Source organism: Saccoglossus kowalevskii, chromosome 2 (genome assembly GCF_978046115.1).
Source record: "Saccoglossus kowalevskii chromosome 2, keSacKowa6.1, whole genome shotgun sequence".
Classification (NCBI taxonomy): Eukaryota; Metazoa; Hemichordata; class Enteropneusta; family Harrimaniidae; genus Saccoglossus; species Saccoglossus kowalevskii.
In genome coordinates, this window is record NC_140642.1 from 4,140,924 (window position 1) to 4,167,520 (window position 26,597).

A 26,597-nucleotide genomic window follows, 5' to 3' on the forward strand; every position below is an offset into this window, starting at 1 on the left:
AACCAGGGAGCCCTCTGGTCTGACTAGCCGCAAATGAATGTTTATTGATTGACACTCCCGCCCCACCACACTCGGATCTTTAGTTGTGGGAATCTTACCTCCACCCGACATAGATCTCAGATCTTTAGTTGCGGGCATCTTATCTCAACCAACATAGTTCTCAAATCTTTAGTTGTAGGATTCTTGGCAGGACGCGGGACTCTAGGATTCAAGTAAATAGAAGATCGACAAAAATCCAATTGTTGGGCTCAAATCTCAGACTAGTATATACTAGTCTGAGCTCTAATGAATGTGAGTTGTCACCGAGTTGGGATTTCCAACAACATTTTAGTCGTATCGAGTGTTGACCCACACCAAAGGTGTGCGTTGACCTGTCAGACGTGTCCCCATAGCATCGAAATCAAGTCACCTTCCAAGCTCATACCGACGAAAGTGATTACAGACGGACTCATAATGGAAACGTTATCAACTTGAATAGAATACATTGTCATGGTGGAATAGTGACCTCAGTACATCATCCACGATATTTGTACTCCAAGTTTCGGGTGAATTACTTCCTCGTTTTGAGCAGTATGCGAGATTCAATCAAGGAAGCACTAATAACAGCTAATAAGTGTTTAAATTGCCGGGACTAAATATAGTAACGATAACATAATATCCTAGTATGAAAATGAGCTAGACTTCCTTGTAACCACGCCCGGGACCTAGATGTAAGCCTCGCCAAACGTGTACCCGTTGTCGTAATTTTTGACCCCCTTTCTGTTTTTCTTCAAAATCGTGAAAAAATAAGTTATAAATTCTTCATCAATAATTGTAAACGTGATATCAAATCGATTTTTAAAAGAACGTACATGGTCATTAAAAAAATATGTACATAGGGACTGATGATAACCAAAATAACAATAACAAAAGGAATAAACTCAGAACGTACACAAATTTCAAAAATGAATTTACTTTAGAAAATTATGTGATCAAAATAAAGAATGCCGAACTACGTGAATGTCTAAGTAGGTTCCGTCTGAGCAATCATAAACTAAACATTGAAACAGGGAGGTACACCAAACCAAAAACCGAAATAGGAAAAGGAATCTGCGAACTGTGTTTAAATAACAAAGTAGAAGATGAGTACCATTTCACGATTGAATGCCCCTTTTACCATTTGAAGAGTCTACTAAGCACATTATAAACTTCACGAATATGAGTGACTACAATACATTTTTAAAATTAATGGGTGATACAAACCTGAATGTACAAATACCAGTTGCCCAATTTATCAAAAATAACACGAATCTTAGACAGCAACATCTTCTGGTAAATTAACATAAATACTTTTCTCCTTTAATACGCTTTTGTTTTCTCATTTCCATGTTTCATTGATTTACTGTTTATTGCTTATTTTTTTTTAATTATTATTTCATCTATTTTTTTTCAATATTATTACCTACATATATCAATAGTTGTTTTGTAATTGTAGTTTGTTTTTGTTTTTTTGTTTTTTTAAACCATTGTCGTGCTTTAGATAGTATTTTTTGTAAAATGTGTATGTTTTTTTTATATACTAGTATGTGTTTTACTAGCAGTTAGTGTAACCATTTTAATTCCTTCTGAGGAATTTTAAGTGTTTCAATAAATTATCAAACTACAATATACAGTGAGTATTCGAGTAAAAATGCTTGATGTTTGACTATAGTGGCACTAGCGAATATTTGTATATATTAATATTTGTATTTTGTAATTAAAATTAATATATCGCCCGTGGTGGCGCTGATACTGCGCGTGAGATTGACTCACCTAGGGAGTCACCGGTGACGTAAAATTAATGGCGGCCAGTCAGTCGGATGCCTCGCAAATCGAGGGTAGAGAAATCTTCCGGAAACAAGCATTCCAAGGGAAAATGTCCTGAAATCAAGACTGATGCGTCGGTGCATAGAAGAAACCTGAAGCTGATTAGCTATCCATTGATATTTTTGTTCAATCTTATCCGTACCATCTTATTACACATCAATTTAGTGCTTTGTTATGCGTATGAGAAATCGCATTCTCTGCATCTGAGATCCAAAATGGCCGCGCCAAGAAACCAAACAGCAAATGTTCCGTTTACGGAGAACTCAGTACCATATACAGGTGCTGCATGTAAAACTGACTCTGGATTACCAGAACCAACAATGACACAGCAAAGACACCACCACAAGAAAGCGTTTGATTATTTATCCAAAGCTTTGAAAATCGACGAAGAAGATGCCGCAGGTAAAATGATTTCATAGATAAACATTCACAACATGACGAATCTCACAATTTGTTGGAAAATTGTGTTAATTAACAAAACAATTAATTAATACAGCTCCTATCAATCACAAAATTTATATTACATTTGTAAAACCGCTCTGGTTTACTTGGTGAGTAATTTTTAATGCATTGTCGTTAACATTTAAATAATAATAAAACCTATTTCAATTTGATTACAATTAATTAGTTTTAATTATATACACTATATGGAAAATATCTCTCACCCCTTGGCTATTAACGCTGATTTGTCATCAACAGAGTGATTTACATCCCAAATTTTGCTTTCCTGGGCATCTCTAATAAATAACCTTAATGCCTAGACTGAATTTATGATATTTCATAGAAGATTGTGTGAAAATTAGTCGAAAACGCTTGAGCAATAACACTTGATTTTCAAGGACACAGGTTGTTTGGATGAAATTGGATCGGATGGTTTCTTTCGTTTTGATTTTGCTGTGTCTAGAAATATAGCAATGTTGTTTTTTTGGTGAATGCAAAACTTGAATCAAGTTTACTGTATGTATCAAACATGAATGTGATTGCTGGTCAAGTTCAATTATCTCAATTTATAACAATTTCATTTTATGAACATCTTTACTCTAGATTCATCAAAATCATTTGTGTTTACAGCTCAAATTTATCTTGCTAAATTATGATGCATGGCATGAAAGTCATTGTGATGGAAACAATAAATAAAATATGAAGACAACCGATAGTTTCCCTAAGTGTACAGTAGTCACAGAAGATATTTTCTGATAGTATCTTATTTTTATGAAGGACTAGAATATTGGATTGAGTTTGACAATGTGTATATGTAAACTTCTTCTGTAGGAACCAAAGATTTAGCAATCGAATATTACAAAAAAGGAATTTGTGAGTTAGAAAAGGGTATTGCAGTGAATTGTAATAAGCCTGGTAAGTCCATGATAGCACATATGATTCTTACAGTCAACAGTATTTTCATATTTGTACATTATAAAAATGCCTCACACAATTTTTATAACATAAATGTTATGGTCACTATTAAAATGGCAAGAACATTTGCTTTGTGAATATTCGTAGACATAAGTATATTTTTGAATGTATCAAACTAATAGCTAATTATGTAATGTGTTAACGACTTTTTCATACATATGCAGGAGATGAATGGGATAGAGCAAGAAGATTACAAGAAAAAATGAAAACCAATTTAGTTATGGCTACTGACAGATTACAGCTACTACGTAAGAAAACATTTTTTTTGTGAGCACTCAAATATTGATCAAAAGTCTTTTACTACTAGAATAGTTTTTGGGAAATATTTAATACCCGATACATGACCAATTATCTTGCATTGAAATTGTGCAAGGATTATGCTGTTTTTTATTTTGTTCCTTTATTAATAATGATTATTATTCAATTCTCCCTATGATGTGTTTTTGATCTACAAAATGTATGTAGGCAGTCAGACTGTAAAATAAGAATTGAGTACTCATAGCTTTCTCAAAAAATGATGCAGACCCGGTGTTCAAAATTTGATGGAATTGATAGGTATTAACATCCGATTGAGTTACTGTAAAACAATTTAATTTGATGATTTAATTTGAGGCATTGTAAAGACAAAATATTTTGTGCTTCAAAAGTCTGGCATTATTTAATAAGTTAATGTCTTGGACATGTATGTAATGCTAAGATCAAGATGTATTTTAAGGTTCAGTGTCGTTATGTCCCAATGCCGTTACCCGTTCAGGCTGTTTTTGTCTCATCACTGTTTTGTTCCAACGTTGTTTTGTTCCAATGCTATTTTGTTCCAATGCTGTTTTGTCCCAAAGTTGTTTGGTCCTGTTCTTTTATCTCTATTAATATTTACAAATAAATCTAATTTTCTGGATACATTTCTAGCAGCCATGCATACTATTTTGTATCAATCTCTCCACTTAGTGGTCAGTTCGTGTATCAAAGGACACAGCATGTGTGAACATGTTTATTAGACTTATGGGTCAATCCATTCTCTGTGCACATCAATTTGTCTCACAATCTGATTCAAGAATGGCAGAATGGCGTCCATTTTTGTGCTGAAAAATCATCAAAATAAAGTATTTCTGGCATTCCTGAACAGGATCTCGGCTGTTTACAGATAGATTTTGTTTAAACTTGGTACATACTTTGGACATTTTAGGACCTTGATGCATTTTGTTTTTCAGATGGGATTCAAATTGACCGACTGGCGGCCATTTTGTTTTAATGAATGCGGTTCTAGTGCCATATCAGTCTGACATGCTTTAACTGATTATGTTCAAATTTTATATATTAATTATACATCATGTTATAGATATGCAGATATATTGGTTTGATGATCCAATTCGAAGTGGCCATTTTTTGTTCTAAAAAACTATCAAAAAAACAAGCATAACCAGATTTTGCTGACACTGATATTTTGTTATTGAAAAAACAAGATTTAAAAATATATTCACAAAAACTCATGGTAGAAGTTCTTTTAGTAATTATACCCCCCTTTTGTGGAATGAACTTCCATTCTCTATTCGTCAGTCAATCAATATCAATGTTTTAAAAGAATTCTGAAAACTTGTCTGTTTAGAAGACAGTTCTTCATGTAAATCCGATTTTAATGGTCATGATATTTTTGAAGTATTTTGAAAACTTTTTTTTCTCTTAATTGTATTTTGGCCATTTTGTTTTAATTAATGCTGTTTAGTGTTAAAAAATCAGAATCAAGCATCAGCTTCTGGATCCTTATCTGATATGTTTATGTTCTAACTATATATTACTATAAAAAAACCCATATAATGGGGACTGTTATGGGGTATAAATTATAATTATAAATGTTTGTTAAACTAAAAGTTTAATAATGAAAAATTCATCAAAGGAATTATACATGTAATAACTACTCTGTCTACTAGGTGGGACATTTCATAAAGAATGCATAACTTCACTCAGACCCACTGTGAATGAGGGTTATCATTTTGAAGAGCAACGATCAGTCAAAAAATAAGCAGTTGATGTATATGCAATATCACAGTGTGCCATTAAATTATTTTGTATAAATGTTGAATTGCCGGGGGTATAAAAAAACGTGGGTCAAAATACAAATGCTTATCTGTGATGTTTGAATTTTAAGGATTCATCAATATCTCTTGATTTTAAATAATTTTTTAATTACTATATTCTTCCCAAGATGTCATGTGTAAAGTGTAGACCAAGTAATGGGAAAGAATATTATGTTTGGGCATTTGTATTTTTGGGCATTTAATTTCAGACAGACACAAATTTCATACTTTTCAATAAACTTATTAGTCCCCGTTTGGACGAAGTCCGAAAACAGGGACTTATAATTCGGTCTCCGTTCGTGCGTCTGTGCGTTCGTCCAGAGTCATCTCAGAATCCCTTGGACCGATTCTGTTCATTCTTTGCATGTGCCAAGTACTTTATGTGGGACATATGCACATGCAGTGGTTTAGCGATTTGATTCAAAATGGCCGACTGGCAGCCATCTTGTTTTTTGAAAATGTTGTATTTTGGACATGCTTTGTCAGTTTACATTCAAATTTAGTACATAGATCATACATGTTAGGATACATGTCTCCGACCGTCCGTGAGTTCCTGAGTCTGTCTGTCCGTCCGTTCGTGTGTCAGTCTGTCTAGAGTCATATTTCAGAATCCTGTGGACCGATTCCGTTCATTCTGTGCATGTGCCTAGTACCTTATTTGAGACATATGCACATGCAGTGGTTTAGTGATTCGATTCAAAATGGCCGACTGGCAGCCATCTTGTTTTTTGAAAATGTTGTATTTTGGACATGCCTTGTCAGTTGTCATTCAAACTTGGTACATAGATTATACATGTTAGGATACATGTCCATGACGATTTATTTCACAATTGGATCAAAGATGGCCGACTGGCAGGCATCTTGTTTGTTTTTTATGCGGTATCTTGGACGTGCTCTGTCAGTTTTCATTCAAATTTTTATACATGTTAGGATGCATGTCCATGACAATTTGTTTCAAAATCTGGTCAAGGATGACTGATTGATAGCCATCTGACTTTTTGGCCTTACAACTATATTTCCACAATTTATGTACCATTTTCATTCGTATTTGGCACATACATCATACATATCAGTGTGTTTCATAATCAGATCAAAGACGGCTGAATAATGACGAATATTACTACTACACAATAAATAAAGAATCTGTTGTATACACCACTTGGAACTCAAGTTTCAAGGACACGTTCGCGACAACCCCTCCGCTTTAATATGACGAACACAAAGAGAACTTTCAATAATTTAACGGGGACTGTGTCATTTTCAATGACTTGTTAAAATTAAATTCAAGAGTAAAAAATTTTATAATTCACATGATGCACGTTTTTCACACAATATTTTCAAATGAAATTGTGGTAATCAACTTTAATGAACTGACACAAAATAGCAGTTGGAAATGGGATGAAACAACTGTCACTGGGGCCAAACTTCAGTGAAATGAAACAAGACTGGGATGTAATAACATTGGGAAAAAATGGGCGACACAAGAGTTGAACTAAACAAAACTGGGACGTAACAGCATCAATACGAAACAACTTTGAGGTGAAACAACTTTGGGGTGAAACAACCTTGGCGTGAAACAACATTGGGATGAAACAGCATTGAGACGAAACAACATTAGGGTGAAACAATGCTGAGACAAAACAGCATTGGGACGAAATGGTACTGGGATGAAACAGGCTTGGGATAAAATGAAATTCATTCGTATTTTGGTCATGACCAACTTTGTGTTGATCCCCATGTTCACCCTGTGTTATTTGCTTTCAGTTACTGTCCTTGATAGTGTACACATAGATGTAGTACCTCCTAGTCTTCCCAGTGGTGCTAGTAATCTTATACCTACTCAAACTAGATCTGATGTAGTACCTACTAGTTCTACTTCTAATCATACTGTCACTATTGCCATACCTGGCTCACAAACTGGAACTGTACCAAAACAGGGTATGTTTGCATTATCCTGTTGATGTTATTGATACTTCCTGATGAGCCATTTACTTGTATTCATTGTTATTCTTTGTTGTATTACTATTGAGATATACATGTACTATTAGGAGCCAGGTGTTGCATGTTTGCCCAAATGTAGTGTAGCATTGTTATATGACTAAGCATGGTAATTCCTACTTTCAAGTTTTTAAAGCTCATCTACATGTTATTCTATGCATGGGTGTCATTGTAGAAAATAAAAATTGAAATGAATATCACTTTAATATCATAAACAAATAAACAATTTTCTCATTCTAAATACCTTTGTACCAAGAATACTGCTCATCACTAAAAGATAATTTTACTCCACTGAAATACTTTTTGTGTAGAAATTCTACATTTCTGTGTTTTATCACCACTGACAATCACACAAAAACAAGCTAGAACAAGTTAAAGGTACACTTTCATTTTTGGCACACTTTCTTTCGGTAAATTTCTAGCATGGTAGTCCATTTGGGCTACCACATTTGAAAAATAGTATCGAGAGTCCCAGGACAAGAATGTGTAGTCTGTGTTCTTTGGCATAAGGTTAATTTTCAGTTCTGTAATACCTAATTTTGTGATATCCTAAAATACCTTATTACCAATCACAATTGAAGGTTATTTTATTGCTTGCACTTTTATAGAAATAAAACAATTCCTAAAATGTTGCTGTTAAAAATATATCAGGATATCTTCTTTCTAATTTTGTTTTTAGTCAGTCTGCTTTTCAAATGTGCTAGAGGAAATTAGTAAATACAACTGTATCGTATTCATATTTAATTTTCTAAATTATTTGTTGTTTTTAAGTTATAAATACACTGTATACGTTTATGATATGTATTTTCTCTACATCTATGTTTCAGGCTACACAGGGAAACCAAATTCACCACGTTTAACCCACAAGAGTTATAGTTTACCCCGCACTAGAAAAGATACTCCACGCAGTCAGAGTCCAACTGGCTACAGACATACCAGTAGAACCAAAAATCCAGTATACAGTTCACAACCAGTACTAAATCCAAAGGTAAGTGGCTTCTCTTCCAATGGCATATGGACTAGTTACCATGCCCAGCTATAGGGCCAATTTATCACTGCGACAGTGATTCATTTGCATATTTTAATTTCTGGAACAGTGTATATGCTTGAACCTAATTTTATCTAAACAGGGTAGACTATCCAAGAAAGATTGTATGGTGGAAACGATGAAAACTGATACGAAAGCTGCCACAAGAAGAAAAGTATCACGTTTAAAAACAGTAGATTCAAGACTGGCAAATCGCATTTTGGATGAAATTGTAGACAGTGGAGCTGAGGTGAAATGGCATGATATCGGTAAGTCATCTGAGCTTCATCTGCATTTCCCCCCCTTGTTCCATTGTTCAACAAAATTTCAAATGATGACACGAGTTTATTGACTGGTGTTAATTTTGCTCATTTGCGACTTGACTGGATACCCTATTGAACATAACACAAACTATACTATAAATAACTTTTAATGAATTCAGTTACTTTGTGGTCTTATAGATGTTTCTTCATTTGTTTCAGCTGGTCAAGACATTGCCAAACAAGCTTTGCAAGAAATCGTAATTCTTCCATCATTAAGACCTGAATTGTTCACTGGTTTGAGAGCTCCAGCAAGAGGGTTATTATTATTTGGACCACCGGGCAATGGCAAAACTTTATTAGTAAGTCGAGTTCAATAATATATTTTATTTCAATACACCATTATCTCGGCTTCATTATCAGACATTCCACTTTGTCAGATATTTACCATTTACATAATATTAATGCATCTGATGCATGGAAATTACTGTCAAATTTTACACAGTAACTACCGATACAATCTGATTAAAATCTGATGTAGTGTACGGGCTTTAATTATTGTGGCTATAATTTTATTTTTTATTACTTTTGTTATTAATGCCCTTTTATTTTATTATTTTACTTTGATTTTGATTTTGTGATTTTTTTTTTAATTCTGCCCTACCTACATCTGATCCGACGCCTATGTAAGTCCCGTTCAAATCTCGCATAAGTAACAACCAATCACAGCCCCCCTTTTATACAGGCTGTCGGTTGCTTACTTTTCAGTGTAGCGATACTACGGGCAATCTTTCTGTACATTATATTTTGCCCACTTGAATAAACCATTAATAGAAAATTGCTAGTATATTTTTATTTGCAAAAGAAATTCCACAGCATTTTACAATTTTTGTCATTACATTTAATATTTTTTTCACTTCCAACAAATGTGTACACTTCCAGATACATCTTCACCAGCCAAGGTTCGTTCATTCAGTCATCGCTTCAATTTTACATCACTGAGCATAATTATCTAGAATGGAAGCAAAAAAATAAGTAAATCGTAATGATTAGAACACTGTAAACAGCTATAGTAAACAATGCAAACTGATTTTAAATTGTATGACGGTCACCGGCCCACGGCATCGACGCAGAAAATTGGAGCAAAAAAATATTTCCTGATCAATTGCGATGTGTTCCAATAAAAAATATTTTATTCCAAATCAGCTCAATTACTTTAATAAAGAGTTATTGTATAATGTACAAAATGATGATACAATTTGATGAATATTTACGGCTACGGTTTCAATACCGTAGACGATGTTGGCCCGATCTTCAACAAAACATCACCCGTCTCCAGGGCAGGCGACTGGAAAAAGACACTGGTGTTCGGTCGAAACGGCGGAAACAAAATCGTCACTCCCAGAATAACTATGCAAAATAACGATTTAAAGTCGAATCATTCGAGCCACAATATTAACATAAAAATGACTTTTGTTGCATTTGACAATGATAAACTTACCGAAAAGCCGTGTTATTCTCGGTCGCTAACGTCGGTATAATCCGCCATTTTATTTGAGTGTGTTTGCCACCCGACTCCGCCCGGTGACGTCATCATGTGCGCTATAGAAGGAGGTATGTGATTCGTTGACTAAAATCGTCGATAGTGGGTCTCGTTGAAATCTCGTTACATAGGCATCGGCTCAGATGTAGGTAGGGCGGAATTAAAAAAATCACAAAATCAAAATCAAAGTAAAATAATAAAATAAAATAAAATAAAAAGGCATTAATAACAAAAGTAATAAAAATTAAAATTAAAATAACTTTATAGCCAAAATAATTAAAGCCCGTACACTACATCAGATTTTAATCAGATTGCTACCGATATAATATCTTTGATGCAGTAAGGTGCTTTGATTGGTTACCTAATCTCATTGGAGGAAGCGCAAACGCAACATGATTTATATATGCAGTGTGTTAGGAGTAGTTAACTTACAACCAAGTTATGATATGTCAACAATTGGTAGTAAACCATTTTAATTTTGAGAAAGTCAAATTGTCTTGAAAACTTCTAGTTATTTTATGAAGTTTGACCAGGGTTCTTTAGCCAGGGAGAAAATACTTTTATTAAATTTTGTCTGTTAATGCCCTTAGTTAAGGTTTCAAAGCAATTCTGGCAGCAAACATACCATTTCTTACAGGACTGCTATATCAGGTTCTGTCAGACATTGTATTCTAATATCTAACTTATATTGCTTTTAAGGCCAAGGCAGTTGCTCATGAATCTAATGCAACATTCTTCAACATCAGTGCTTCTACATTGACTTCCAAATATGTTGGTGAAGGAGAAAAATTGGTCCGGGCAATGTTTGCTGTTGCTAGGGAACTTCAGCCGTCCATTGTGTTTATAGGTATGTAGTATATTTGTACATGAATTGCACTCAAAGTTAACTTTTGTTTAATCATTTGAAGACCAGTTTTCCTGTCACAATTCGGGTAAAAACCTTTTGCAATTTTTATGTATTTTACTGTAATTTTTAGACCAATAGACATAATTTCTCATTGGCTACAAGGCTTGATCAATTTTTTTAAAAAAAAGTAGGTAGATTTATTTGGTGAAAGTTGACATCAACCTCCAGTGTGTTAAGATGCTGCTAGGTAATTGTAGAACAAAGATTGTCTTGTAAAACCTCTTAGAAAGTAAACTGATGTGACCAACTTTTTCTATGTGAGAAAATAAAATATGGCTGGGTTTCTTAATCAACTTAAATGTCATAAACTGGTGGAAATTTATTCAATTTTCTCTTCACCTGTCAAGTGTGCTGGTATATAACTAGTTTATTAAATGTACAATTATTTGATAATTACATAGCTTCCATTGCATCTGTGTATATTCAATAGGTATTATCCCCCAGCACGTAGTGCAGACAAGGGTTATAGTGGTTACCAGTGTCCATCTGTCTGTACTTCCATATCTAAAGCACTATTGCAAATAGACATTCAACCAGTGCTTTATTGAAGACATTGGAATCATGATAACTAGTGCTTTTAATAAAGATGCCTGGGGATCTTCCATTTCTGATGGCTGTCTTGTTTATCTTGCAGATGAAATTGACTCTTTGCTCTGTGAACGAAGAGAAGGCGAGCATGAAGCAAGTCGTAGACTGAAAACTGAATTTTTATTGGAATTTGATGGGGTAGGTGTTTTCTGTGTTCTTTACATTGAGAGGTGCTACATTGCAAGTTGTGAAAATAAAACAGGAATTTACACTAGAAAGCCTATTAACATAATTGGGTTTATTGATTTAAAGGTACATGCTAATAGTGATGACCGGTTGCTTGTTATGGGTGCAACAAATAGACCTCAGGAATTAGATGATGCAGTCCTTAGAAGATTTCCAAAAAGAGTTTATGTATCAGTACCAGATAAACAGGTAATGAATTGTACTTTTCATGATTGCTTTAAAAATATTCACATCTGTCGATTATGCATCCATATTCTCAAAAATTAACATGGCTTGGATGTGACAGTGTATGCAGCCGGAACTCAACCCACTGTCATAGAGGGCGCTTATTAGACATAGGTCACGTGACACATTTTAAATGTCGGCTATAAAATTACGTATTTCCGATAGGCCAGCAAAACTGTTATTTTGAACACCGTAGTCTTTGAAAATTTGAAATTTTCTGCCATTAATGATGAAATTTAGTTCTTATGTGCTAAATTGTGCTCTTGATTCGGGCCAGCGGTATTTTTAGGATCACCACACATCATTTGTCCTCGTCGTTAGTGAGGGAAAAATGGGTCATCGGAGCGAGTTTTTATTATTCATAATACTATATCTTCACATGTAGATGGTGTAGCACGATTAGTAAGATATCGTCAGAAAGCCAAATATGACGACTTTAAGCTCAGGGATTTCCTTATAAATCGCTCTGCTTATATAAAAAATGTGACACTTCCAAATCTACGAGAGTAAAATGGTAAAATGTATCTTTGTTTACTTGTACTCTAGATTTCGATTTTTTTACCGATGATCCATGATTTCATGCTATAGTGTACTTTTACTTGATAAATATCATGAAGTTCATGTACCTCTTTTTTACTGATTTGACTATGATGTGTTGTACTTGGTCATTTGTTTTGTGTTCTTGTACTTGTAAATTTTCCTACACGACGTTTGTAAACAGAACCACCATATATTGTTTCCACTTTACAGAACACGCCCATTCCTCAATCGTAGTATGCGTTCATGTTTCTGCCATGGCATATATGTTAACATAATAATTCGGTCAGTAAATTGATCATAAAGTCAAACGTTTTACAAATTATGATATCAAAAACTGAAATCACAAACCATCAGTACAATGTGAATTTTAAAGTTTAGCTGAATTTACAGGAATTAATTTAATGAATTGGGCATTGTAACTGAGCTATTATGCAAGCCTATTTATATACATATAATCTGCATAGTAACTAACACACATTTAGTGTTAAATGATTACACAATTTTAACACTAGCAACGACATATTTCCTGGATGCTTCCATGGAATTAGTGCCAAGATTATGTAGCAGGCCATTAAGAGAACTTTCAAAAATTTAACGGGGACTGTGTCATTTTCAATGACTTGTAAATTATGATTTTTGCCCAAGATTCTAAAATAACACAAAAAGAAAATACCGCGGGAAATTACCACATCACTTCCGCATTTATATAAAAACAGGATTTTGTGCCGTTGGTGGTGCTACTCAAATCTAATAATCACGTCCAATAACAGTCAAAACGCTTGGCTGCGTTCCGGCTGTATGTTACAATATGTATTACATTAGTTTCCACCAAACCTCGAACGTTGACTTTGTATAAAATGTTAACACACTACTAAAGTTGTTTTGTAACATTGTGAGTAAATGTTTACAAGTTGCTCCAGATATTATCAAAGTTGCGGTAAAATCAAAGAGTTGTTTATATTATAAACCAGACAGCAGTCTTCACTGTCGCCACACCAAATAAAAAAAGAGACGACTAGAACACGTGGCTGGTAAGTGCTAAAAGACGCATTTTGTTTCGCCAGTATCAATCTAAAAATATGGCAGAATACCTGTTTAAAGTGGAGTTTATTTACTACTCCGAAGCTAGAAGAATACCTGTATTTATTAGAGAAGACGATTTCCATCAAATGAGTTACGAAGATTTTACGAACAGGTTGACCCGTGAAACGACTTTTCTACGTCGAATGACAGAACTAAGATTACAAATTGTAGGCGAAGACGGTCAGCGCATGGACTTGCCTCCAAATGATCGCTTCAGACAATTTGTACTAGAGAAGATGCGTTTAAATACAACCGGTTCTACAGTGAAAGCAAAGATTTTTATTCTCGATGGATCATCACCTATGCTTGATACAAAAAACACTGCTGAGATGGTTGTATCGACAACAAGCAGTGATACTAGAACGTGGTCCAAATTAAGTTACACTGATGTTTCTGTGGAGGAAAAAAAGACCAGTGCTGACACAAGTATTAAAATTAAACCCGAAGATTCGCCAACGATTGAAACTCGACGCGACATTCTACAGGAAAAAATAGAACATCTCGTTTCATCAAAAGCAGTCATGGATAGAGAGTTAGCTGATCTGAAATCTATTCCCGCGCCATTAGCTGTTTTGGGACTTCCCGGTCTGCGACCGATCTCCGCTTCATGCAGATTATGTCACCACATCGGCCATAAAGAAAGTGGAAATAAGGGTAAACGTGAATGCTGCTACGAGAAATGCCCCGGCTACATGTATTTGTGGTAAACTGGATAGACACAGAGAACACGCAGAACTTGTGAAAGAGGTCAGTTTAAACATGACAGATTTTTTATTATATATTGACATCGGACACATTTCTGGTCTTCAATTATGCGTATGCTTTACATACTGGTACCAACATAACTGTCTGAATATTTGTTGAGTATATTAATTGTTCGAATTAGTTGTATTTTGATGTTGTTTTATAAGGCCAGTTTGCAATCATGACGGTTTCATAATTTATTTTTTTTACAACAGAAAATAAAGGACATAAAATATCTGAAAGACCAAATCAAAGACACAGAGGCTGAATTATATAACATTAAAATATTCATCGACAAAAATCAAACACAGTTCGCACGGGTTGTAAAGCCAAGACTGAAAAAATTATATCCTGAGAAATACATTGGCCCTTGTGGACAGGGTAAACTACTGACGGATATTCGATTGTTGAAAATTGCTTTGGATAGTAAGATTCCCGAGCAAAATATGAATGATGCTGTGCAGTTTCCTAAACTTATGCAGGCAGCAAAATTGAAAACTAGCATTTATAGAAATACTCATGAAGACTACTCTTCCAGCAGTGACGAAATAGAGATTTTTCGCAAAGTTAGGAAAACATCCACCGTATCTGAAATTCCGGCACAAAGTTCAGCTGAACCTAACACCGCGCATGATAATATAAACACCGGTCCTGTTAATTAATACATGACCCAACCTTTTCAACCCATGATGATGGCTCCTCGCCCATGGTCGATGTATACAGGTGGTTTTAATGTAAATTCTCCGTGGGCAGTACCATTCCATCCGCTACAAATCCCAGCTGTACCGAACCCGCAGAATTACTTACATTACGATATGAATATCTGCCCTCAAACAGAGATGTGCAAGTAACATCTACTGCTACTCTACCCACTCAAGAATCGGCCATTTCGCAGCCTGACATACCAGAATTCCCACCGCAGCCAGTACAGACAACTGTATCACAAGTTCCAAGTACACAACAAACAGAAAACATTACTAACTTTGATCCAAATGCTTGTTTGTTAAATCTTGCAGCAACCGCGGCAGCTCTGTCCGCCGAACCAGAACAAAAGAACTGATTTTAAAACACAAATCGGTAGTCCAGGTCAGAACAAAATCCGCCTATTTTTCCAAGAAATATATGTATCATTATTAGCAAAAGGGCAATATTTAATTTTGTTTTGTTTTCAAATTTGACAACAATTTTTGTTTCTGAAATCTCAGTAGACCATCATGTCTGGGTTTGGTCTGAATTAAAATTGAAAAAAAGTACATAAAACTTTAGAATGGGGAAAAATTGTTGGGTGGTGAAAATAAAATTATGATGTTTTGTTTTCACATTTTCACAAAACTGAGTATACACAAAATTTTAGAGTGGAAACACATGTTGAGTGTGGAAAGTAAACTTATGATCAGTTATTTTACAAATTTTGATTTAATATCAAAGTCAGTGGCCAAACTAATTTAGTCTGAATGAAAATTGGGGAAGTGTGCACAAACAAAAAAGGGGGATGGGGTAAAAAAGATGTGTTCTTTTATTTTTACAAATTAGATAGTTGGTGTGATTTGTTTTTCAAGCAGTTTACAATAGTCAAATATATTAGACACACCCTTTGTTAATTTATTTACCAGTTTATGTTTTGACGAAAACACTTTTTACACATTCACAACAGTGATAATAGCATTTTTTGTGTTCATGTACAGCTTTCTAGTATTCCTATTGCAAACATGTTTTACATACATTAAATGTGATTAGTATACATGGTAATAAATAAAATAAAAAAAACAGTACATTGTGTATAATGTGTTCATTATATAATCATTTATAAAGTGAAACCATACAAAATCATACTTGACGTGTTAACGAGATCTCATTTTTACCCTCTATATTTCTATTTGAGTTATTAAATAATATCAACAAATTACGTTTTATATGCATTTCAGTTTGACGTCTTATTTATATATAACCACACTCTGCAGCAAATTGACGACAGGCACCAGGACCAATTTTCCTAATTGCCTCGGCAACGGCAAGTTCAGTAAATCGATCAATCTGATTAAAATCTGATGTAGTGTACAGGCTTTAATTATTTTGGCTATAAACTTATTTTAATTTTATTTTTTATTACTTTTGTTATTAATGCCCTTTTATCTCATTATTTTACTTTGATTTTGATTTTGTGATTTTTTTTAATTCCGCCCTACCTACATCTGATCCGACGCCTATGTAACGAGATTTCAACGAGATCCACTATCGACGATTTTAGTCAACGAATCACATACCTCCTTCTATAGCGCTCATGATGACGTCACCGGGTGGCAAGCACACTCAAATAAAATGGCGGATTATACCGACGTTAGCGACCGTGAATAACACGGCTTTTCGGTAAGTTTATCATTGTCAAATGCAACGAAAGTCATTTTTATGTTAATATTGTGACTCGAATGGTTCGACTTTAGATCGTTATTCCGCATAGTTATTCTGGTAGTGTTGATTTTGTTTCCACCGGTTCGACCGAACACTAGTGTCTTTTTTCAGTCGCCTGCCCTGGAGACGGGTGATGTTTTGTTGACAATCGGGCCAAAATCGTCTACGGTATTGAAGCTGTAAATATTCATCAAATTGTATCAACATTTTGTACATTATACAATAACTCTTTATTAAAGTAATTGAGCTGATTTGGACTGGAATAAATTATTTTTTATTTGGAACACATCGCAATTGATCAGGAAATATTTGTTTGCTCCAATTTTCTGTGTCGATGCCGTGGGCCGTGGGCCGGTGACCGTTATACAATTTAAAATCAGTTTGCATTGTTTACTATAGCTGTTTACAGTGTTCTAATCATTACGATTTACTTATTTTTTTGCTTCCATTCTAGATAATTATTACCCCAGACCATTCGTCCCGGTGTTATCGCTATCGCCACACGAGACTCCAGCTTGTCTCCTATACAATTTTCCTTCCGCCCACTTAATTTTAATATTCATATGACCTTTGCACTGACATCGATAGCCAATCGCATTCGACCGCGGACGTCACTCTAAATAAACAACTGAATAAATTAATATACCATATTTGGAAGATAGCGGGTAAATTCAACGTTGTTGGTGTGTTCCTTCGGGTTCCGAAGTCGCACGAAACGAGTTCATGTTCCGTTATCTTTCGCAAGTAAAACAGGTCGATATGTATTAAACATGGCATTTGTTTTCTTGTTTTAACCCCCTTATTACGCAAGCTTCCGTCGAAGTGGTGTTTTTTTCGACGATTTGTGGCATGTTGCAAAACGAACGAAACATTGCGGCATTCTTAGCGGTGGATAAGGGATCGACTATGTCGTCACATTTATGTCTCGTTTGAAAGAGAATAAACAACCGCTCAAAAAAATATGTTGCTAATATTTAAGTGCGGTGCCTTGAAATCGCCTGCCCGACGTCCAAATTTCAAAAGGATGTTCGATTTGCAATGACGACCGTTCATATGTACTAGGCGACGTTACTAATTACTACTAGGGTCGGTGTTTGCATTAAGAATTATAGAACAAAAGATCAGCAAAGCGGTGCTTTTGTCGGCGATTTTGTCAAAGGGAATATTGATAAAATGTTGCAAAACAGAATCGCGAGTTGGGTGAAAAATTGCGCCGGCGGCATTCTCAGCGATGGCGACACCCGAGAAACACCGTGTCACGGTGCATTCGTGCATCAGTACACCGAAGAAATACATACATATTGTTGCGGATGACTATTGTAGACTGTGTTCGTGTAGTCTTCGAGTTTGTGGACAGTTAAAATCGTGTGTGAATTTATTCAAGCCAGGAAAAGCAGGAGGGATAACTTATGGAAATCGTCTTTCCAATTTGATCCAGTGCGACGTTGTGAAAGGAGCGACTCTGTCGTCTCATCTATGTCTAGTTTGTAAGAGAAAGATTGATAGCGCAGAAAAATCCGCCAATAATGTAAAACAGTGGCGTGAAATTGTCAGTCATTCTAATATCTCCCAACCTGTGAACGAAAGGGTTAACCGTGCTGCCTTGAAATCGCCTGCCCGACCACTCCGATCCGATGAACTAATCAAAACTAAAATGGCGCGTGTCACGTGACTTTGTTTACTAAAGATAGCGTGGGCGTTTGATTGACACTCAACTCATTAGTATTCCACCAATCACAGCTACATCTACTTTCTGGATGTGCGCAGTCAAATTGTATAGGAGACAAGCTGGAGTCTCGTGTGGCGATAGCGATAACACCGGGACGAATGGTCTGGGGTAGATAATTATGCTCAGTGATGTAAAATTGAAGCGATGACTGAATGAACGAACCTTGGCTGGCGAAGATGTATCTGGAAGTGTACACATTTGTTGGAAGTGAAAAAAATATTCAATGTAATGACAAAAATTGTAAAATGCTGTGGAATTTCTTTTGCAAATAAAAATATACTAGCAATTTTCTATTAATGGTTTATTCAAGTGGGCAAAATATAATGTACAGAAAGATTGCCCGTATACACTGAAAAGTAAGCAACCGACAGCCTGTATAAAAGGGGGGCTGTGATTGGCTGTTACTTACGCGAGATTTGAACGGGACTTACATAGGCGTCGGATCAGATGTACATTTGTAGGTAGGGCGGAATTAAAAAAAAAAATCTCAAAATCAAAGTAAAATAAAAGGGCATCAATAACAAATAGAATAAAAAATAAAATTAAAATAAGTTTATAGCCAAAATAATTAAAGCCCGTACACTACATCAGATTTTAATCAGATTGTAAATCGATAAGAATACTCCTCATTTCCTCACAGGCAAATTTTTATATAGCGGAAGCAGAGTTCACAAACATTAAAGGGGGGCAGAGGTGTGGCTTTTGACACTCTGTACATGAAATCTGAGATCTATGAATGAATTCTGTCGATAAAAACAACTTGTATGTGCTGCGAAAAGCGCTAAATATCGGGTATAAAACAGGCTGTGAAGCAGACGACAAACGTTCGCTTTTCCTGGCGTCATTTTGCCTCTAGAGGGCCAGTCGAATCATGTCATCCGTGAACACTGATAATTGAACCCATTCATGCTAGTACGTCAATCTCGTAGAAATGTTCTATGAAAGACCTTGTTAACTGACTACTTAAAAAACTTGAAACATGGCGAGGTGTTGTGCGTATGAATGCCATAATGATTCATGTTAAGTTTCTCGAAATCCCAAATAAAATGTTGGTTGCGAGAAATCGGCAGAAGAACTAACCTGAAAATGAAGACACGTACAGCGCTCTAGCTATAGTAAACAGTGAGTAAATATATACTGTACGAGTTAAAAACTAAATTAGAAATACGCTAATATCACTTGAACTACAGTTCTCATTTTGCCCAACTTCCCACTTTTAATCGACCGCTTATCGCTTAATTTCCCGACTGCACTGTATTGACCACTCCTGTGCCGGTGACCAGTGTTTGGGTGAGCGGTCGGTGTTTTCAATAAGCGAGCGAGAGAAAAAAAACCAGTAAAAATGCGATCGTTTTCCCGTCGGAAAATACAGTGCCGTCGGAAATTAAGCGAACGTTTAAAAGGTGGGAAGTTGGGCAAAATGAGTACTGTAGTTCAAGTGATATTAGCATATTTCTCACTTACTTTTAACTCGTACAATATTTATTTATTCACTCACTGTTTACTATAGCCAGAACGCTGTACGTGTCTTCACTTCCGTCGATTTCTCGCAACCAACAACGTGATTTTTATTTGGGATTTCGAGAAACTTAACATGAATCGTTATGGCATTCATACGCGCAACACCTCGCCATGTTTCAACTTTTAAATTGTCAGTTAACAAGGTATTTCATAGTAGCATTTCTATGGGATCGACGTACTAGAATGAATGGATCCAAATATCAGTGTTCACTGATGACATCATTTCACTGGCCCTCTAGAGGCAAAATAACGCCAGGCAAAGCAGGCGTTTGTCGTCTGCTTCACTGCCCGTTTTATACCCGATATTTAGGGCATTTTGCAGCACATATAAGTTGTTTTTATCAACAGAATTCATTCATAGATCTCAAATTTCATGTACAGAGTGTCAAAAACCACACCTCTGCTCCCCTTTAAACTGTGGACTGTATGGAGGCTGAAAAATTAGTTCAACTCCCTGTCTACGTAGTAAATCTCTTAATGCTGGCTCTACAAAATGTCCGTGGTGAAACCCACAATTGTCGAGAACAACGCAATCTCCATCTGATAAAATGGGGTTTCCAAATACATCGACGATTCTTGTTGCGTCATCAAAAAAATCCAACATTTCTAAACCGTTGGAAGGCCCAGTAATAATATCAGCATGGCCAATACCCGAAGCACTCGTTAGCAAGTTGATAGTATAGTTGGCATTACTGGCATGTCTTTGAACTTGGACTGCAGGTTGCCCTCTTTCAGTGTGCCCATAGATACGGTTCCCAGTTGTACGGATAACTGACGATTCGTCAAACCAGTGCAGTTGTCTAACATGGTAATTTGTAATAGCTTCCATAAAGTCAAGCGTCCACTCCTGGTTTCTTTCTGTTGTGGACTCTGCAGCAACACTGGTAATTTTTTTTCGTGTCGTACCTAAATGCTGCATTATACCACGATGTATAGTTGTAATGCTGGGAACATTCTCCTCTGCGCAGACTCGATCGGCCACCAGTTTGTTTTGAATCTCTTTCAAATAAATACTAGGCTGATATTTTTTGTAGTACCGGTACTCGATGTGCTGTAATACATTATGAGAGAGTTTCGAACATCCTGTTAAACCACCAGTTTCTCGATCAAAATTTGCGGTGGATGTAAATTTCTGACATATGGAATAGGCTGTGGATTTAGAAACACCAACAATTCTTGAGATATCCCCATAAGAACGTCCACTCAAAAACATGTCCACTATGTTTTCACGTACTGCATGAGGCATTGCCATACCGGGTCGACTTCGAAACATGGTTGTTATTCCTCAGCAAATTTGAATTTGAGAGTAGATCTATCCCGGGTAAAATAGCGGTCTTTGCGTTGATTGGTTATTGTTATATTTTTAACAGGACATCATTCACGTCTGGTTTCCAATATAAACAACTCGGCATTCAGTTTTAGAGTATCCCGGGTAATATCGCGATTTTTGCGTTGATTGGTTATATTTGTTGACAGCATGTCATTCACTCACGTCTGGTTCCCAATATAAACAACTCAGCATTCAGTTTTAGAGTATCCCGGGTAATATCGCGATCTTTGCGTTGATTGGTTATTGTTATATTTGTTGACAGCATATCATTCACTCACGTCTGGTTCCCAATATAAACAGCTCTTTGATTTTACCGCAACTTTGATAATATCTTGAGCAATTTGTAAACTTTTACTCGCAATGTTACAAAACAACTTTAGTAGTGTATTAACATTTTATACAAAGTCAACGTTCGAGGTTTGGTGGAAACGACTGTAAAAGTCAGACGTGAAACTGCATTTATTTTATTATGGTTTGTACACTATATTTTGTTTTATGATAGGCAAGAAAACAACTCATACGACAGTTATTATCAAAACACCAGAATCCATTAAGTGAAAGAGAGTTGGAACATTTGTCATTGCTTACAGATGGCTATTCAGGTAGTGACCTGACTGCACTTGCCAAAGATGCTGCATTAGGACCGATAAGAGGTATGTCTGATAGTATTGTAAGGTATTTATGCCGTACTACACCCATTTATGTAAATCTATTCTTGTTTCTATGCGTCTTGTAAATCATGCACTTATTCACATGTCTGTCCTGTCTTTGCATCTGTGTAAGCAAAATCTCAACAACTTCTGATAGAATTTTTATCAAATTTGATAAATAGGTACCTTGTAATGTGCAGACATGATTAGTTTTGGCACCATGTCTGTGAATATTGTTTCATTTTAGCAGTCAGTAGATTTTGATAAAACTTTAGCACATACTTTATATTCGCTTGGAATTTATTTTCGCTATTTTCGCGGGAGGGATGATTCCGTGAAAATAAAATCCAGCGAATATACTTTTTCCCCCCTTATATTTCACATTCAACTCATCAAAAATCAGTGAAAATAAATTCCATACAGAACGCCCAAAAAGCCTTTTCAGCGAAAATTTACCGGTATTCTGGCGAAAATAAAGTATTCCACAGTACCTAAAATAGTGATGTGAAAACTAACCTTAATTTAGGGATAATAATTGTCAACCATCTCCTACAGTTATAAATAAGATGACTTATCATAACATTGTTTTCTAGAATTGTAAATTTATATTATTGTTTCTTTGTCATTATTCTTTCCAGAACTTGGCCCATCTGAAGTGAGATCAATGGATGTCCGCAAGGTGAGTAAACCTCACATGTCATCATGTATGGTGTAAATACTAGAGTGGTTAGAGTGCTCTAGGAGATGTAGGTTCTTTTGAATTCAAGTTTATTGCAAAGAGATAATTTGATTGAGTTTAGTTGCTTTTACGGATAAATTCACAGCGAACAATTTGATACACAAACAACACATAAGGTGCTAAATTTCACATTTAGATGGATCGTTCAGAAATTGCTTCATAACGTTTCAAATGAAAATACCTCACTTGCTATAGTGTTAGAAAAGTTGCTATTGTTAAATTACAGTATGCTATTTTATCTGTCATACCTTAATATATTTGAATTATACATCTTATGTTAACAGGTGAGAAATATCCGACTAGTAGATTTTGAAGAATCTTTGAAGAGAATCCGCAGAAGTGTAGCTGTGAATACACTACATGGTTATGAAGAATGGAATCGGCAATATGGTGACATGGGAGTTGTGTAATTCCTGCCATGTGTCCGTGAACTAATCGCCAAAATGTTGCAGGAGCAGCTGAATTTGCTGTCCTTCCAATAGTGTAATGGATGATATCATAAAAACAGAGTAGCTTGTATTACGCAAGTTTCTCAGTAAAAATAGTGCAATATAAATTTATTTGATATGGTGACAAGTTTTTTATGCAACCTCACACTGCCTAGATTTGAAAATATTTTCTACTTATAAACCAAAAGCGTGAACTTGACCTTGACCTTTATAAATTAAAATAACTTTATAGTTGTAAAAGCAATTTTTTTTAGCCCAAGAAGTGTAAATAAAATTAATACAATTTTTGATTCATTGCAAAGTACAATGTTTGATTGAAATCAATATTCTTCCTTAAGCATGCAGCCCCATGAGACATTATAAATGACCATATCCGTGTAAATTCCCTTCTCCTCCTTCACATTTTGCTACCTCACAATCAGGAACAGTAAATTATGCTGTGGTGAACATTAAGGAAAATCCAGTCTTTGATGATATAAAGACAGTGTTTAATGCAAAATCTAGTTTATTTCTGTCAGTGAAATGGAAACCATGTGATACTAGATTTTTATTTATATAGGTTTGTGTTATTAGCAGAGATATTTTTGAAACATTGGTTAAATACAAAGCATCCAGAAGAGATATTTAACAAATAATTAAGATTCAGTTTGAAACATGGTAGCATGTTTGTACATATTTGAGATGTTTAGATTCATACCAATTTGTGCTAAACTCTGAAAGACACAATCTAATTGCCAGAAGCCACAATAGGCTGTCAGTAACTGTTAATTAACACTGATGTAAACAATATTGTGTGTTTTTGAAACTTCTGACACCTTTTACCAGAATTTTGATTATTTTATTTTTCATGAATTGAATATTGTATTTTATGTAACATGCATATTCTGTAAGTGCGGACATCAATCCAAGTTGAGCATAGGTCCATTTCTACATCTCCTAAAGTGAATCAGGTTCAAATATTGGATTTATCTAAATTGACTTGTTTGTGTGCATCCTTGGTCTAAAGCATGATTGCAAAATGATTTCCAGAAAACCATCATTGTTGTGAATGCTACTTTGCTAAATCGTACCAACACACAACTACCATAATTCTTCTGTTAGAAGTGCACATATACACAAAATTACATTAATTTTAAAATTGATTAAGTATTTTCACCACAGACTCATCACTTGACATATGTGCTCCTAATAGAGCAAATATGGTACTTGGTTCATAGTATTGCAACAGAAACACTGACTCATCATGTGAATCAAACCCTGTAAGTTATGGACAATGTCCTTTAAAGCGTGGCAGTCGTGGCGCTGCACATGTGCGTCATTTGTGTTGATAAACATTGATTTTCCCACAATCCAATGCGCTCTTCTAATGGAAATCACAAGTATGAGGTTTTACCTGGGTGACTTGCACTAATTATCGCTGGCGACTCCTTCGATACTTTCCAACCACCTAATAAAGTCCTAATTAAAGCTTTGTAACGTCTCAGTTCGTACTCGTTGATCTGCGCAACAGTCAAAATCGCCATCTTTGTTTATATGAGACCCATATCTCACGCATATGTGGCGCGACGACTACCACCCTTTAATTGTTATCATTACTTTGTCATGCACTGTGTTGTTTTATTCACTGCAGTACTTCTCTGTGTGCCTGAGAGGCTGAAAGACTCTATTAAACCTTGACTTCAGTGTTTATTAAATGTATGTACATTTCCTCTATTAGAAGTACCATCAAAAAGCATAACTGAAAAATGATGCATGTATCCATTATCACCATGTTGTATACTCCTATACAATGTTTTTTAGTATTATAATGTGCATATATTAGTTTCTGTAAACTTTACTGTGGTCATAAATTCGTTATGTACACCTCACTAGCAGTATTAACTTAACTGGCTGAAAATATAAATCTGATATTTAAACTGGCTTCCTGAATCAACATTGCTAGCAACACAGCCGTATTGTCAGCCAATTAGCTAACAATATTGTTGGTTACGTGTACACAACAAATTTGAGTCCAACAGTAATTTTGTCAAACCAATATTCATGAATTTGGAAATTCTGTGAAATTTTTATTTGAATCCTTAAAGCATCAGTCAATACGTTACATGTGGGTGTTGTAAAACACTTGATGCACCACTAGTTGTGGTAAATGTAGGTACCTCATACCGCTGTGTTTATTTACTTGATGCTATGTACTTAGATTTAGGTTCTACTGGTATGTTGTTAACTCAAAACTCAAATGTATGCTATGTAACTGCTGTGACGTTTTAAGGTGACACTTTCATGAAATTTGGTTTAGGTTTACAGACCTTTGATGTGGGACCATCGATTTATACAATATGATCAATTATTGTCTTTAATAATTGAGGAAACGTTTAATATTTGGGATTAACTAAAGTCCATAACTTGTATCTGAAGTAGGAATGAGACCATTTATTGTAAGTCTACAATTGACAGCAGTTGTGTCAAAACACTCAAAACTTTGGTTGTGTTAATATTGAACCCATGTTTTTTTTTTCAAGTTGTCAGCAACATGTTTGTACATCCATTTATACTTGTAATACTCATTCAGGCAGCTAATATTGTTCAGTATTGTGTTTTTTGGCCACGTATGGTGTCTTTGTCAAATAATCTATAGGGATTTATGCAACTATATTATCACATTTTGGCATATATTTGTATCATGCAGATGCCATGACTAATTTATGACTGCTGTTAGCTTTTTGAGCTACAGTGCCTTAAGGTCTACACATAGTTTGTTGTATTGCTTTTATGTTTACATATCAAGGTGTATTATGTAATTACAGGGAAATATAGAAACGTGTTAACTAATACATGGTTGTAGTTATTTGTTGCAAGTGGGTATGCATCAATGAGTATTTGCAAGTAAAATTATGCTTCATATACACAAGTCAGTTTTTTTAGTCCTCTGACATCAAAGATGGGAAAAAGCCATGTTGATATAGGCATGAAACTAAATAGAGTGGTGCCCATTGTTTATGTTTTCCACTCACTAGACTAGTTCTACATTTATAAAAGTTAATCCCTATGGGAATGACACCAGTGCATGTGTTCGCCTGGTAATTTGATTCTTTAAGGGTCCATAGCATTGCTTTAAATTTCTTCAGTTATTAATTCATTTTAGAAAGGCTCTGGAACTATCATAACTTTGATGAGCTTGGCCTGAATTAAGGGTCAAAATGTCTTGGGGGGGGATGCAATAAAGTTTGGGGAAAGTTCTGGAAATCATTTGGCTCTTGGTGCAATGGACCCTGTCTTTTGTTGTGGCCCTTTAAGGTAGTAACATGTCATTCATTTTTCCCTAATACCTTGAGAAAC

The 26,597-nt window shown here is 35.3% G+C and overlaps 1 protein-coding gene and 2 long non-coding RNA genes across 4 annotated transcripts; 2 read left to right on the forward strand and 1 right to left on the reverse strand.

Moving 5' to 3' along the window:
• Positions 1 to 1,809: 1,809 nt before the first annotated feature.
• LOC100369454 (spastin-like) lies at positions 1,810 to 26,090 on the forward strand. Of its 2 annotated transcripts, XM_006813359.3 has the most exons (13): positions 1,810 to 2,247; positions 3,118 to 3,201; positions 3,426 to 3,509; positions 7,098 to 7,271; positions 8,159 to 8,319; positions 8,462 to 8,627; positions 8,841 to 8,980; positions 10,861 to 11,008; positions 11,703 to 11,794; positions 11,909 to 12,031; positions 21,926 to 22,076; positions 22,712 to 22,752; positions 23,097 to 26,090. In XM_006813359.3, the coding sequence occupies exons 1-13, from the start codon at positions 1,839 to 1,841 to the stop codon at positions 23,220 to 23,222; spliced, it is 1,899 nt and encodes a 632-aa protein (XP_006813422.1). In that variant the 5' UTR covers positions 1,810 to 1,838; the 3' UTR covers positions 23,223 to 26,090. The 2 variants fall into 2 exon arrangements, with proteins under 2 accessions (XP_006813422.1, XP_085364118.1); XM_085507992.1 differs by lacking the exon at positions 7,098 to 7,271.
• LOC146748056 (uncharacterized) lies at positions 9,457 to 10,342 on the reverse strand. The gene is made up of 2 exons (XR_014931038.1): positions 10,120 to 10,342; positions 9,457 to 9,630 (listed from the first exon to the last, which is right to left on the reverse strand). It is a non-coding gene; the product is annotated as an uncharacterized LOC146748056 (long non-coding RNA).
• LOC144346247 (uncharacterized) lies at positions 15,014 to 18,862 on the forward strand. Its single transcript, XR_013419487.2, has 2 exons — positions 15,014 to 16,801; positions 18,685 to 18,862. It is a non-coding gene; the product is annotated as an uncharacterized LOC144346247 (long non-coding RNA).
• Positions 26,091 to 26,597: the final 507 nt, after the last annotated feature.